Genomic DNA, 17,157 nt, shown 5'->3' on the forward strand with positions numbered 1-17,157 from the left:
CTTTTGTTTACATTACCATGGCAACGCCCCAGTGTTGCTGTAGTGCTGGGCGACCGCTGCTGGCTCGCTGCTCGTCCATGTTGAATACTGGCAACTGCGCTGCCAGCTGTCAGAGCTCTTCTCTTGTCGTTCGAAGTACAGGTACACAGTCCCCAAGGTGAGAGATATTCAGATGATTTGAGATTTAAGTGATCTGTCCCTCCTTTCTAACCTCCCTCAACATTTCTGTCTTTCCTCCCTGAGGAACTAATGGTTCTGAAAGTTGGGATAGGTTTTTCTACTTACATATGTTTCTGTCTGTAGTACATGGAATTTTGCCTCCTTAATGTAAATATTGACCAGACATTCTGACTCCTTGTAATTTTACAAAATAAACTGCACATCCCATTTCAATTAGAAATGACAAATGTAATATGAGGCATGTTTTTGAAGTAAGTACTGTTTTCAAAAAATAAATAAATAGATAAATCAAGTAGACTTTTCTTAGCAATTTTATTTTTACAAGAAAGCTCGTACTTTAATCTACTTTTCTACATCATCCACCCCGGTATTCAGGGAGTCTACATGTCTTTGTGAATGTCTCAAATATCTCCCCGAATTGAGAATCCCGTCAACTGAAATACACACTGTGATTTGTATTCTTAGTGCTAAAGGTGTGAAAGCAACTGAAATTTGTCATAAGATCAGTAAATCATGTAGATAAAACATTATGAGTGATGGAATAGCATGGAAATGGCTGAGACTTTATTAAAGATAGCCATAAGAATGTGCATGGTGAGGAAGGAAGTGGGTGACCTTCACTCATTACTGATGATTTGGTGCAGCAAGTTGATGAAAAAGCCAGAGTGAATAGACCAATATGATTTCAGTGTAACTTGATGAGTTTCCTTGAGTGCCAAGAAGTGTGTTTATGCAGTTGCTGCCTAATGAATCGACAGATTTCTATGAGGATAGTATTCGAGGGCTTATTGTATGACATAAGTACCTTAATGTTGGTGGGAATTATGTAGAAAATTAGATTAAACTACAAGCTTTCATGTACAAATAAAATTACTAAGAAAAGTCTACTTGTTTTATTGTTGTTTGGAAATGACACTTACTAAAAAAAAAACATGCTCGTATGTTGTTAATAAGTCGAGCAGAATCTTTTATATATGTTAGGTGTACATATGGGTGAGATTTTAAGCTGAAGGAAAAACAAACTGAAGCTTATTAAATAAACTGTTTTAGCTACTTTTGCATATGCTGTTTCAGATCCTGGAAATAAACAAATCAATAATGCAAAATATTTAATTTGTTTGCATTCAATGATGTCATATGATGCAGCAATGAGTTAGCTCAGTTTTAGAAAGATTGCTGTACTGCAAAGGAAAATCAGATGGGGAAATGTGCTGCTCACTCATGAGTGCCTTGTACATGTCTCTTTATAGAGTTGTGAATTTCAAATTCTGCTTCACGATGTGTATACTGTACTATGAAATGTGTGGTACTCAATGAAACATGCTTTTTATTTATCTTCGTTACAGTGGGCAACGACATGAAGTTCATGAAAGATTAACATCAGAAGCAAATAAAACCAGTTCTTTCTGTCAGCCTACTTCTTAGCTGAAATTTTATTTAGAAACTTAATCCACTTGTAATTTGGAAGATAAATTGTTTAGTTTTGTTGTTAAACATTTTCCCACTCTTATGTTTACTGATCTGTGAAGCTGCATTTGTAACTAAAACGTAAAATGAAGTGTGTTAAACAACTTGCAGACTGTTGTGTGAGTTTTCTACCAACCATATAACTAATTTAAAGTCAAGACACTTCTGTACCAGTGATAATGGCTTGTCACATACAGGGGGAGGGTCTGATATGTGGGTCACTGATTTTAATCAAGTTTTGGGAGGATGTTCTACATTGAAAATAAGGCTTTTTGCTAGACACTCCCTTGTTCTTGAAAAAATTGAAGTGAAAGTTGATGACGGGAAATCATATTTTCAGTGATACACATTGAAAAATTATCTAAAACCAAACGTTTTTTATTAATGTAATCTAGAGTCCAAAGCCAGTAATGTTAGAGTTATTAACATCTTTGTGTTTTCATGCTGTAGCTTGGGTACACGTCATTCAATGTCTAGCAGAGCGAGGTCAGTGGGCAAGTGGTCGAGGCATTAAACTACCAAACTACTGGTCTGTGTTCTATTTTTGATTGTGTTTTTTTCTTTATCAATATTTTTTGGTATATCTGATAATATTGTGGTAATTGGAATACCTTTCCTTCCTTTTCTATTTGTTTTTAGATAAAACATTGGGAGGTGTGATTCATTATCAAATAAGTATTTATAACATATTGACTATTATTTTCATCATGATATATAGCATAATCTTAACTTTTTGTCTATGATAGCTGATTACAGACCAATGCATAAATTTTGATAGCATCCAACCTCTCTTGTAATCCTCTACTCTGCTGTGATGTCACATGATTTTGAAGTCATGCAATGAAGTTCTTTGTCTGTTGGAGGTAGTAAATGTACGCAGCTGAAAAAGAGAGATACATTTTGGTGGTATTGCTTTGACGATGCAGGTGAGATGAGCATTGTAATCTACGAAAGTCCTATCATAGTGGGTCATGTAACACTATGAAAATAACTGTCAGTACATTATATATGCTTATTTGATTACTAATGTCATCTCCAAATGTCTTACTTGATTAAAAAAAGGAGGGGGGAGGTGTTCCCATTGTCAGAATATTGTCAGATACGATAAAAAAATATTGATTGGAAAAAAATGCCACATCCAAGAATTGAACATGGATCGGCAGTTTGGTAGTCTAATGCCTTAACTGCTTGACCACAGACATCACTCTGCTGGACATGTCGAATGACAGGTACTCAAGGTACAGCATGAAAACACAAAAAATGTTAATACTTTGAACATTATTAACTTTGGACTCCATTTTATATTAATAAAAATGTTTTTGGACAATCTTTCAATTCATATAATTGAAAATACCATTTTCCGTCATCAACTTTGACCTCGAGTTTTTGAAAAACTAGGGAGTGTCTAGCAAAAAGCTAATATGTGTCTCTCCTTATTTTCAATATAGAACGCCCTTGCAAAACTTGATCAAAATCAGTAACCCACATGTCATACCCTTCCACTATCTGTTACAAAATTGATGAGTATAATTTAAAATAATCTGTGGGTAATTTTATTAACATGCAAAGCATGGTTTACTTAATTCAAAGAAAATGTTTTCAGTCATCATAAAAATGAGAATTTTTTTACAGTTTTATAGGTAAGAGTTTTAAAACTGTTTAGATTTTAAGAGGGTTGCCTCATTTGTGTATTGTTTTTCAAATGTCAGTGACTTACAATTGGGTGTATTCAGATACCAAGTCACAAACTATTTCTTATATTTTTGGTTGTATTTTCCGGTTTGATGTTTGTATGTCAGCATCTTTCGTGTATGTAAAATACACGTCAGTAAATGTGTGTTGAGGCTCTACTGTGGTGAGCAGTAGGCATTTGTTGATTTTTCTAGAAAACTGAGAATTGCACTTTCCCACTGGATAAATGTAGCTTGTGTCTGCCACATTGACACATACTCTATCTCAGCTGGTTGTAGTACATACAAACTCAAAACTAGTGATAATGTAGTCTAAATGTAATATTTTCAGGCTCATTCCTTTCCGTTGTGTTATGGAATGAGTACATAAAGCATATATTCTGCACAGACTTTGTGATAACATAAGACGTCCTGCATCATGAGGCGCAACTATAATATCTGTATTTATCACTCCACCTTCTTTGACAAAGTCTTCAATCTGTTGCATGCACAACTCATAATTGTTAGATACCAATCTGTCCATCAGAGAAATTCTTCACAAACGGTAGCAGATCGACGTGGCAGGAATTTCTCACTGTGTATGGAAAGAAATCATTTCTTTAAGGCTTTTGCTGACAAAGATGGGACTGAAGAACAGACTGAAGGTTATTCACTGAATTATACTTACACCACTGTTTAGCCACTACTGTTGCACCTTTGAGAACATTGCTGTCTCGTGCCAAATAGTTGCTGCCATATTGCTGTTGCCATATAGTTATGATGGTCTTAAGCACCCTGTACAAATGTAGTGTATTTCTCATCAATTTCTAACTTACTGGTTGAGAGAGAGAGAGAGAGAGAGAGAGAGAGAGAGAGAGAGAGAGAGAGAGAGCACTTATTAAAAACTTGGACACACAGATAATACTTAAATTACTAAGGCACTGTTTGTCATGTTGTATTAGTGCACAACTGTTTTTTGGTATTGAACTATGTTTCTTTGCTATGACAACTGCTATGATATCCTTGTGCAAAAATTCTGAGTAGTAAAAGGAGCAAGTGTACTAAACTGGATGCTGTACATACAGTTATTGCAGCTATCTTGTTTCATTTGTTTCCATTCTTGTATACAATCTATAATGCAAGACCACATTTTTACTAAACAGTGCATAAGCTGTCATTGGTTTGACAGATTTTTATGAAACTTTGCACAGTGTAAGTTCATTGTTAAAGGCTGAAAAATGTGCTGCAACAAAAGTTTCTTTAGCAATGCAGATGATGTCATTTCTGTTTTGTCAGCTCTCTTGTATTTATTGTGATAAGAAATTGGAAATTTGTGGTAAGTTCCTGTGGGTTGAAACTGCTGGGATCATCAGTCCCTAGGCTTACACACTACTTAATCTAACTTAAACTAGCTTATGCTAAGGGTAACACACACCACACCCATGCCTGAGGGAGGACTCGAACCTCCGATGAGGGGAGCCGTGCAAACAGGAGCAAGATGCTTCAGATCGCGCGACTACCCCACGCGACGTTGTGATAAGAGTTCTGACAATTTGACGGCTGTATTTATCATGATATTCGAGATGACAGATCATAACCCATCTTAAAATGATTAGTGTCTGACAATTATGTGAAAAGGAAATGGTTATTTCTGAATTTTTTAACATTCACAAGCATATCTCCTTTACCATATTCTCTCACTCCCTTGTCAGTAAATCACAAATTATTATCCAGTCACAAACAAGTATTTCACAAAGAATGCAGTACCATACTATACTTGAACAGTTTAACTACATTTTTGGGCCCATGTGAGACCACAGATCCAAAAATGGGGGATTCAGTGTTTGGCCAAGCCTGGGACTTTCATTTTATCATTTATCACTTCTTTCACCTTTGAAAGTGCTTTGTTAATGCCAAGCTGGACCGTGTTTTGAGTCGAGACTAAACTTTAGCCCAACTATAAGTGGCTGTGTGAGTCAGCTTAAAGGTTGGAAGAAGCCAAGGACATATTGCCTGCCATAGCCCCATACTTAGTAAAGTGCTGCAGTTTACAAACCATTCTTTTGGTTAATAATAGAGTTGCCTTGTAGTTTATCGTGTAAAATGTAAAACAGTTTGTGAGAACGTATTCTGATGCCATTGCAAACATTGTGCTCCATTTTTGAGGCATGAAAACCAGTCAATTATCCACAGAGGTAAATGGCTATATTCATGGCAGATATTCCCTGAAAAAAAAAAGTCTGGTTGCAGTGTGTGCTATTATCTATCACTGTGCAATTGTTTTTAACAGCTGCTTGCAACCATTGTGATATACATGCCACAGACACAAGATGAACTTCATATCCCATGGACTCACTGGATTGTTTATACATCAGACATTATCATCCTACCAGCCCCATTTAATGATCTCTTATCCTCCTACCTTTACCTTCCTTTTTGGCTTCACGTATTCCTTCTATTTTCTTTATTCATCTATTAGGCTTTTGCCTGTTACTCCTCTTGTTATATGTATTCTGCTATTGCACCTCTTTCTTGGTCTATCTGATGATCTTTTCCTTATTGCTAACTAGTTCATCATCATTTTAGTTATTCTCCTTTCTTTCATTCTTGTAACATTAGTCTCTCCATTTATTTCTGTTCTTCTTAGATATATTCGTTAATACTTGGCTGTCTTAATTCATGTCTGATTGCTGTGTTCTTTGTACTGTATGATAGCTTATAGCCAACTGCTTTTCTTAAAAATATTATACTGACAACTGGAAATTCATAGATGGAAAAATATGTAAATAAGGGAAAGACAACCGCATACCTATGGAGGTGTAGAACATGGCTTGCAGAAACACATAATAGAAAACAGGTAACACAAGCATTTCAGGTCTTGCTCTTTTTCTAGTAAGAGTACACACATTTACATACACAACTATACAGACACGCAACTGTACACACTTCCGGTAACGGCAAGACTACTTTCTGCTTATCCATTGTTGAAAGCAGTTATCTGGCTACATGGAGGTGGGGAAGGGTTAGGGAAGTACATGTGAGGCAAGGGGAGGCGGTAGCAGCGTAGCATGAGGCAGATATTTCACCAGATGACTCATCAGCAGCTTAGCAAGATTAAAGGAGTTCATAGGGTAGCAAATTTAAGGGATAGAGTGTGGAAGAGGAGGGCGGAGGGAAGGGGGGGAGAGGAGAGGAGAGGAGAGGAGAGGAGAGGAGAGGAGAGGAGAGGAGAGGAGAGGAGAGGAGAGGAAGGAAGGAAGGAAGAGGGAGACAGAGAGATTTGGGAAGAGGGGATAGAGGAAGAGGGTGGGGGGGGGAGAGAGAGAGAGAGTGGAGGGGGGAGGAAGAGTGGTGGGAGAAGGTAGTGCACTAAATGGATGGGAAAGGAATGGTGTAGACAGAAGAGAGAAGGGAAAAGGTAAGGTGACACAGAGAGGAAATAAGTTCGCGGAGATTTAGCCCAGTGGGATTGCAAGAGCAGAGGATATACTGGGGAGACAATTCCCACCTGTGTTGTTCAGAGGGACTTATGCCGGAAGGGAGTATCCGAAAGGACTATGCAGTGAAGCAACTGTTTTAAGTTATTAGTGTTGTGGTGCGCAGCATGATTAGCAGCACCTGGATGGTTTGCAGCTTGCCTTAATTCGGTGGTGGCCATTGATGCAAGTGGACATTTAGTTACTTATCATGTCCACATAGAATGCTGTGCAGTAATAGCAATATAGCTGATTTATAATGTGGCATATTTCACATGTGGCTTTGCCTTTTATTAGGTAGGAGGTGCCTGTGACTGGACTGCCATAGGAGATAGTGGGTGGATATATTTGACAGGTCTTGAACCTGCGTTGACCACAAGGGAATGACCATGGGGTGCAAGATTGGAAGCAGGATTGGAGGAGGGATGGATAGGATATTCTGTAGGTTGGGTGGGTGATGGAATACTACTTTGGGTTAGCATGGGTAGGGTTTTGACTAGGATATTCTCATTTCAGGGCACCACATGATGTAGTCAAAGGATATGATTGAGTTTCTCAAGAGCAGGGTGATACTAGATGAGCAGAGGAGTCCTGTTTGATGGGGTTCCTGGTGTCAGAGAAGGAGACAGCATGGGAGATCTGTTTATGGGTGAACTTGTTAGGATGCTGTCTGTCAATAGATGCTCTCAGCTCATCCATAAACTGATCTCTCACCTCCTCTGACACCAGCAGCCCTGGTAACCAACTACCAACCAGTACTCCTCTGATCACCCAGTATAATCGTGGCCTCGACAAGCACAACCACATTCTTCACCAGGGCTTTGACTAACTCTTGTTCTGACCTCGGTTGAGAGATATCTTACCAAAATCCCACCCACATCATCCATAGCAGTGTTCTGCCACCCACCCAAGCTACAAAATACCATTGTGCGTCCCTAATCCAATCCTGTTCCTTATCTTGCACCCAATGGGCCATTCCCTTGTTGTCGAGCCAGGTGCAAGACCTGTGCCATATCTTGCACACCACCTCCTATCACAGTCTGGTCACAGGCATCTCCTACCCAATAAAAGGCAAGGGCCACATGTGAAAGCAGTCATGTTATAAATGAGTTATGCTGCAGATATTTTTCAGCGTTCTGTGTGAGCATGACAAGTAACTCACTGTCCACTTGCATCAGTGGCTGCAGCCAAGCTGCAAATTTGGCCTTCCAGTTGCTGACATGCTGTGCACAGATGACTTCAACTGCTGCTTCACTGAATAGATCATTTGGATACTCCCTTCCAGCATAGGTTTCTCTGAATTTTGCAGGCGGGAATTGATTCTCCAGCATATCGTGCACTCTTGCAGTTACACTGGCCTAAACCTCCACTATCTTGTTTCCCACTGCCTCAACTTCTATTGATACCACTCCTTCCCCATTCAGATAGTGTACTGTCTTGTCTCCCTCATCCATGCCACCACCTTCTCCTTTCCTCTCCCTCTCTCAGTCCCTAGTATGCTCTGCCCTCCAAACATCTATCGTCTTGTTATGTAGCCATCAAGTCATCTAGCGAAATACCTGCCTCACTCTGCCGTACCTCCTTCTTGCCCCATGCATCCTTCACTACACCCTCTCCACCTCCATCTACAGAGCCAACTGCTTTCAATGATTAATATTCAGTAATCAGTCTTGCCGCCACCATGGGAATTTACGTTTGGATGTCTGTGTGATTGTGTCTATGTACTCTTGCTTGGAAAAGAGTGAGAGCTCAAAAGCTCTCCCAGTTACCTACAGGGAAGTGGTTGCCTTTGTCTTATTTTGTGTATTCTGTTGACAGCTTATATTCTCTGTTTGTGTACTGTTTTTTTCTCTCTCTTACTGCCATGTAGTAATGATAGTAGTAGTAGTAGTAGTAGTAGTATTTAACTCGATTGACGGCTACTCCCCTCCTGTACAGTATGACTGCTTTATGCTTTGGCTTGTCCCCCTAGTTCCTTCCACCCTCCACCTCTCTTCCTTTGTGCATGAGGACACAATTCTTCCTGTTCTGCCCGTGCTCCCCTGACCCCCGCCCCCTCTCCATTCTGTGCAGTTTCCAGCCATCTTTCTTTCCCTTCCTTCCTGCATGTATTGTGAGACACTGGACTTGCATTTTGAAGGATAGTGATTCAATTCCCCATCTGGCCACTAAGATTTGGGTATTTTGTAGTTTCTGCAAATCACGTAAAGCAAGTGGCATGACAATTCCTTTGAATAGTATACCACTGATTTCTTCTCCACACTTACCCAATTACCAATTAGAGTTTTTGCTCCATCTCTAATAACCTCGTTTTGGATGTCTTCTTTCGATCAGATCGGACACACACACACACACACACACACACACACACACACACACACACACACACACAGAGTGTGTGAGAGAGAGAGAGACTCACTGACTGACCGATTAGTCTCTTTGGGTGAACAATAGTGTGACCTTTGATGGCGGTTTACATGAAATGTGATTGCAATAAAACAAGAAGGAAAAAGCATTACTAAAGCAGCTACAAGTACTATACAGCCAGATAAACAACTGGTCACATATAAAATTAGGTACAGTTTCTAGCAGAAATTGGAGCAATCTGCTTGCCTTCCATGTAGACAACTTACATTGAGGCTGTATAATTTAACATGTCAATTGTTTCCTATCCAAACTAATGTGATCCTTTTCCTCAGTTTCTTCATTAAAAAAAATTAACTTGTTGTATGTTGGAAGAAATGGTGTTCATTCTTATTTGCAACACTCTTTATCAGGCATAAGTGATCTATACATGTTATATAGTCAAATTCTCAAGGAAAATTTAATTATATAAGATCTGTAGATCACCTCCACCCTGAAGTACAGGCAGGATTTTTCCCATTGTGTATAAAGCTGGGGTACTCTTCCAATACTGGAGAGCCACGGTAATACTGATGATTTAAGAAGGGGAATGGGCTGAAGTCATGAATTGAAGTTTTTATTTGGGAGGACTTTGGACTGGGGTAGTCCATGCAGCTGTTACCTATACTGCTATTGTGGTGTAATGGCTAACACGTCTGCCTAGTAAGCAGGAGACCCAGGTTCAAGTTCTGGCCTTGGCACAAATTTTAATTCATTTCTTCAACTTGTGTCATTTCTCATTTTGTTTGATTTCTTAGCATGTCACTTTCAATTAATTTTTGTATTCAATTGGTTATTTCTTCTCTTGTAACACAAATTGTTTCCTACCCTTGACATGGGAAGCTCGCCTTATTCAGAAAATTAGTTCCTTTTTTTGTATCTTATTAAATCTGTTTTTTTGTCCAAAGTTTAATGACTACAGCTCACATTTTTAATTTATTTGTTCTTACTAAAGCAGTGCTTGAAACTGATGTCAACTCTTTTTCTCAGATCGAGCAAATTTCACAGTTGGCAACTTTTGCAGAAGCCTTACTTGATTACCATCAACAGTGTGTTGAAATCCTGAGAAGCCTTACAGAAACACTCCTGGAAAAGTAAGTTTAAATGGTATACTTATGTTATTTTAAGGAGGTGATTGTTTACAGCTGTTAATATTTTTGAAAAATCTTACTGTGGCATAGTAGATGGATGTCTCTTATTTATTAAAATATCAGTTTCAGTCAAACAAAATTATCCTCAGGCCTTAAGTACGACATTAATTACAGGTCATATGACCAAAAAGTTTCATTTTTGTCTAGAGCAGTGTTATTCAGTAGCTGAATCCAAATCACAAAATGCAGAAATGTAGTCTACCCAATTTATCCATTATGTAAAATGAGGGAAAGACAACCACACACCTATAGTGGACTAATGTGTGGAGTATAGAAACACATAACAGAAAACAGTTTCACACTAGCTTTCCACTTCTTGCTCTCTTTCTGGTAAAAATATACACATTCGTACACACCACCACACGGACATCCAAACATACACTTCTGCAACTGTGGTGAGGCTTTTATTACATAAAGTGTTGTCAGGGTGAAGCTAGCCTGGCCTTGTGCTTTGCTCTGACAACATTTTACCTGAATTTCTATCTGTCAAAAATCTTGGATGCCTATTTGATGCTTCACAGTGTTGATAGCATTGACCAGGTGTAACATACAGGGTGTGGAAAAAAATACAGAATGCCAAAAACACATTACCATGCCTAATACAATGCAAGGAAACCATTGGTTGGCATTCAGAGCAGATCCATTCATCTGAGAATGAATGAGTACAGGTCCTGTATGGTTTTCAAGGGAATTTTATGCCATTTTCCCCCAAATTAGTGGCAAGTTCAGTTAATGATAACAGAGGTAGATAGCAATCAAACATCCTTCTCTCCAAACTAGACGACAAAGGCTAAATAATATTGAGAGCTGGTGACACTGGTGGCCAGGCGAAATGTGACAATCCATCCTTTTGCTCACAGAACCTGTCCTGGATGGTGTGAGCTGTGTGAATTGGGACCCTGTTGTCTTGGAACATAGCTTACCATTTGGAACAATCATTGTACAATGAGAGGGACCTTATCAGCTGAAATGGTCACTTAATACTTGGCAGTAATGTGTCCTTGCACAGTAACTGTGGGGACCATGGAATATGATGATAAGGCTGGCCAAATCATCACCAAACCCCACCATGTTTCTTCTTGGGATATATAACTTGGACAGTAGTTGGAAACAGAGTGAAACAAGACTCATCCAACCGCATGACATTCTTCCATTGCTCCATAGTCCAGGTTTTATGGCTTTGGCACCTCATTTTCCTAGTGTGGACATTTGCACCACTGATAAGTGTTTCTGGCATTCCAGATTGCCCTCCAGTTTGCTGCTTCATGTTGTTCTGGTGCCAACTGGGTTCATGAGTGCAACATTCAGTTCTGCAGGAGATTTTGCAATTCTCACCATGTTATATTTTGTCACAATCTTCTTCGATGACCATCTATCACAGTCAGTCAATACACAGTTTCACTGTATTTGTGACTTAGCAGATTATGTTTTTCTGCTTTCCCTGTTTGTGGCACAAATCTTTGATCAAGTGCCTCTTGAAACAGCAAACACTTTAGCTATGTTAATTACAGAAGCACTCATCATATGAGCACCAGCAATTTTCCTACATTTGAATGCTCTGAGTTCCAACATAATACACTAACAACTACACAGAACACTGTTATGACTATAACTGGCACTTGTAACTTGTTAAGGACATCATATATATGCTGTCCACGATCAAATACAACAGCGCCACCTGCAGGCTTGGATACCTTCTGCATTGATTATGTTTAAAGATGCATAGCTTGCGGTGTTTCCACTTTTTTGTCCCCTGCATGTACCATCCTGAAAATCATTATTTTTGAATGTTTTAAGAATGAGTATTATTGTGGCAGGTTGTGGCCATATTATTTAGTTGTATTGTGTTGTTATGACATGTATTCTGATGGATAAATAAATAAATAAATAAATATAGTACTTCTGAAACAAACCCCTGTTTTACCAAAGCACTAATATTTATTTAAATAATTTATTAGTGCGTCATTGATGACTGTGGTTTTTATTATTGATAGTACCAAAGTTAATTTTTATATTTTTAACATTATATTTGTTAGGTACAGACTCAATTTTATATATTATTTTTAAGTCTACCAGGCATAAGTATTGCATTTATCATGTGTACCTAGAGACAATTTATGCCACAAATGCAACTCTTCAGCACGCATCTTCTGACATGTCTCATTATACAGTATGTTTTTTAGTAACTGCAGTGCGGACACTTTTGCATGTACTACTTCATTTATGACAGTGTTTGAAATTCTTCTATGAGTCACACGACAAAAAAACCTGCAGTTTTTACCTTTTCCTAAGGTAGCAATTTCATGAAATTATAGAAACTTTCAGTAAACAAATACTGAAATTTCAATATCTGAGTATATTTCTATGTACTTAAAATTTAGGGCATTCAAAAATAATATTTATAGTTTTTTCCTTGTTGTTGTACACAATACAGGGAAGAAATGAAAAACAGGAGGATACCTCTAGCACATACAGTCAGAGGACTTGAACCTTGATTAGTTTCTGTCCTCATACATCTCCCTCCCCCCTACCCTTTTTTTTCTGTTCTCAACCTCTACACTTTCACAGTTCCCATAATTTTTAAGCTCAATTTTCCTCCTCCTTTTTATCCTCACATCCCCCCCCCCCCTTCCCCCTGTTTACTTCTCTGTCCTGTTGTATATAATGTGGCTCCTATTTTCACTCACCACTTGACAGATTCCTCCTGCTTTCTCACTCGCTTGTTCTTCTCCCATCTCCATCTCCGCTCTTTACATTCTTTTGTCATCTTCTTCACTTTCTTCTTCACTCTCCTTAGCTTTTGTCACTATTTACCCAATTACACAGTGTCATCAGGATTAACTAAGGTCAAAAGCTCGACATTAACAATTACTTATTTATATACATAGTCACTGGTTATTTTTTTTTCTTCTTTCTTTAAAGTGACTAGTGGTCTGTCCTCTCAGTGATTGTTAACTGTTGAGGAAAAGTCCTTATTGGCAATTGTCTTTTCTATACGATTTTCTGAACTATTTAAGATTCAGTTAATAATTACATACTCATTTGTGCCTTCTTGTGTTTTAAATTGACGTTGCTTATACAAGCCTTACACTCATATAAATGCTTTATTTTTGGGCAATAAAGTCAGTTCAGTTCAGTTTAAATTAGCAAAGAAATTAAACTTTTGCCTTATTTTCCATTATCTGTGCACAATATTTTATGAAAGTTATGATTATTAACTTTATGAGAATGTAAGAGAATAGACCATTCAAAAGAAGTGGGAACCACAAGGAAGTATCCTGTGGAGACAGTGCTATTGGTGAATTGCTATTATTCAGTAGAAGTATTCATGGAGGATGAAATGGTAACTGGAGCAAGGGGTAATATAGTATTACATTTTTATAATTTTAGACTTCATTGTTCACGTTTATCGTTTGTAGGATGTACTAATTTAAGATTTTCGAGTTTACACAAAACAGTCTCTAAAATTTACTTTTAAATTTGCAGGAAACAGGAAGCAGCAAATCGACCCAAGTCTGAGTTTGTGCCAAAGACTCTGCATGATTTGCATGTTGAAGGCCTGACAGATGGTTTGAATGGTACGCATCCACATCACCCTGCAGCCAGTACGGGTCAGTACGGCAGAGCAAGGCATGATGATCCATTTGATCCCTGGCATGCCCCACCAGTAAAAGGTGATACAAAATTTATGATTTTGCATTTGAAATGGTGTTGGTGCTGATACGTGTTTCTGTAACACTCTCCCACTGACCTTGCTTGAATGGTGTTGGTGTTCGGTGTCCATATCTGGTTCTATCCACTGCCACACAGGCCAGACTGGCAGGCACTTGATGTCAAATTTTGAACTTGAGTGAAATCTAATATTGTTTTCCATAACTGTTTTTATCTGAAATACTAACTTCATTAACTGTCTGCACCATTCCACTTCACACACTGGAATTATATATATGAATGTTGCACAAGACTGTGTTTCCAGTTACTTGCTTGCATACCTACATTTCAGAATTGTTCTACAATGTTTGAACTGTAAGTATGACTTAAGCCACGTAGTTTGACTTCTGCTGTGTGGTATGCTCTGCCTCACTAACCTGAACTGTTTTTATAAATGTTACAACATTTGCCACTGCTTTATCAGTCATCATAAGTATTACATCCAAGCACTTTTAATATCTTTGTGTGTGTAAAGAAGCTTGTTTGATGTTATTTAACACATGTAAATACAAATCTGTTTCTAAAAGTATTCAAAGTTTTTCAAAAAACTATTATGACATTCTTCTTGCATTCACCCTTTTTGTTCAAGAGATTTTATTGTGGTGTGCTTGTTTCTCTGTAATAGCATCTGTTCTTTTGCCCCTAATTCTCCAAAATCAGTGGCTGTTTGTGTGTGTGTGTTTTAACTAACTATATCCTTGTATCTTTCCTTCTGATGTCTTGTGTAGGCTCTTCACTGGCCTCTTCTCCTGTGCACCCAAAACCGAACCAACTGGAGCTGTTTCCCTCAGGCAATGTGCCACGTTCTGCTAATGGTAAACTCTTTCTATCTAGCTCTTCTCTCTGCACGTACACGCATGAAAAATATGTCTTTGTTTATGGGAAGCATCTTGTGAAGTTGGTAGAGAGAAGATTCTTTCCTCCTTTTCCTATAAGCGTAAATAGCCTATTGTTGAATGTCACCTCCCTACAAATATGCACAATGCTTTTGGAATACTTGAAACTCTTTTTTTTGTATAGAAGAATCAATTTTTTTATACAATAGAAAATAGTGATATTAACAACTATGATCTTGTACCTAATTTTGATTAGTGTTTTTCAGTTTTGTGATATCACGTTCATTCTTCCCCATATACGATGCATTGCCTGTGCTGCCTTCCTGTAGTTATATTATATTCTTATAGATACCTTAAGTATTTTGTCTGACTAATACAAAGTTCTCAGGTTTCCAGCTAGGAGAATCCACCAGAATGGTATGATGTTTCGATGAGAGTCACCCAAAGTGGTTAGTACACTGGACTCGCATTGGAGAGGATGAAGGTTCAAATTCACATCTGACCATTATAAGTTAGGTTTTCTGTGAATTCCCTAAATAGCTCCAGGCAAATGCAGGGATGATTCCTTTGGACAGTTGTGTTTGGTCTCTAACGACCTCACTGTTGACAGGATGTTAAATCCTAATCTTCTTTCCTTCCTTTTTCCATCATCTCACTTCACCAAAAGATGATGGGAGTGGTACTTGTTGAAGCATCACTCCATTTTGATGACCTCATCTAGCAGGAAACCTGGAACTTTTGTTATTTTAATTCACTGGGATAGACAGTGATAGTATTTTTACCTTTAAATTTGAATGTTAGGTGAATCCTTGTATAGAATAATGCATAAATAATTCACCAAGGTAATAAACAGAAACATAGGTTCTGTGTATGAGGGCAGAAGATGGTTATAGTTTCAGATTTGTCTGAAAAGAAGAGGTTCCTACAGGTGAGAAATAGAGAGGGAAAGAAATAGGGCAAAGGCTGCTTGTAGAAGCTGTTCAGTATGCAAGGAAAGCCGGAGAGAAAATGAAAATGGGTTGTAACAGTTCATGTACAAGTACTTTAAAGTTGACCAAATGTTATGATAATTTGATCAATTAGTGATAGAAAGTGAAGAAAAGAGAACAGAAGTCAAGTCGAAGGAGACTGTGTCCTTCATTGGCAAAAGTGAAGGAAAAAGGAAAGAGGAGGAAAAAGGAAGAGAAAGGATATACCAAAACAAAATAATCCAAAACAAGAATACCATAGAAATGAATGGAAAACAGTGAGAGGCCACAAATTTTTGTACAGCAAAAATTAATACTTCACTTTCATAGTGTCTGATCAAAAATTACTAGTTAGTTGTTTACTTGTCAATCTAGACTAATGTTTAACACTAGAGTGGTAGAGGCAATCAAATTGACTGTTTTCAGTATTTGTGTATAATGATAGCACATTTTTTTTCATAACACTTTGAAATTTTGTGACTTTTATTTCTTTTCAACAGAAATTGCATTGTAGATTTTACAGATTTGTAGCTATACTCATTGCTTTCAGTTTTCATTGCATATTTTGAACCATGGTAGTGGTCATTTTGACTGCTTAACTTTGTTTATGTACTTATTTCCTGAGAGCACTGCAAATGCTCAGTTGTGTTTCACGTGACTGTGACTACATGTTACAATGTATACTGAAGTTTCTGAGCTGATTTTTGCGTCTCACTTTACCTCAAGTGCTTATTGTGTGTAAGTCATTATGCAGGTATTGAAAATAACTCATAGGCTGACAGATGAGGAAGTAATAGAAAATTTAGAACTTTTGCAGAGTGTTTCAGAGCAAGATTCTGAAGCTATTGAAACTGACAGGCATGTAGAAACTAGTATTGATTATTATAGTCCTGACAGTGTTGAGTGGATGGAAAATAGTTGTGATTTGTCTGAAGAAATTACATTGTGTCAATGACTGCTACTGCAGCAGCTACAGAAAACTAGTATATCAGTGAGGAAGGGATGACATTAGATACAAAATAGAAAGACAGGGAAGAAGATGTAGGTGTCAGTTCCTGTCACCATTTTTTGTGAACTGTTTGTAATTCAGAAAACATGGCAAGAGTGGGAGATGTTTGATCATATCTTGAATGCACCGGGAAACCTACAAAAGCAAAATGTTTTACACCAGACAGCAGGATGTTACTTTGAAGAAAAACCTCAAAATTTATACTGTGTCACTAGTTCTTAGCATCTGTCCATAGATGACACGATGCTTAAACGTATAGAACTGTGTATCATAATATGGAAAGAAT

At 37.9% G+C, this 17,157-nt stretch overlaps 1 protein-coding gene across 4 annotated transcripts in view; it reads left to right on the forward strand.

Moving 5' to 3' along the window:
• The window catches only part of LOC126198504 (endophilin-A), a 772,777-nt gene that overhangs the window by 713,961 nt on the left and 41,659 nt on the right, over positions 1-17,157 (forward strand). For 3 of the 4 annotated variants that reach the window (XM_049934884.1, XM_049934883.1, XM_049934885.1), the window contains 3 exons: positions 10,187-10,290; positions 13,834-14,021; positions 14,787-14,873. In XM_049934884.1, the coding sequence (XP_049790841.1) occupies positions 10,187-10,290; positions 13,834-14,021; positions 14,787-14,873 (379 nt within the window). The remainder of the gene's footprint in view (positions 1-10,186; positions 10,291-13,833; positions 14,022-14,786; positions 14,874-17,157) is intronic. The other variant, XM_049934887.1, reaches the window with a different exon arrangement.

Source organism: Schistocerca nitens, chromosome 8, assembly GCF_023898315.1.
Source record: "Schistocerca nitens isolate TAMUIC-IGC-003100 chromosome 8, iqSchNite1.1, whole genome shotgun sequence".
In the NCBI taxonomy this organism is placed as follows: domain Eukaryota; kingdom Metazoa; phylum Arthropoda; class Insecta; order Orthoptera; family Acrididae; genus Schistocerca; species Schistocerca nitens.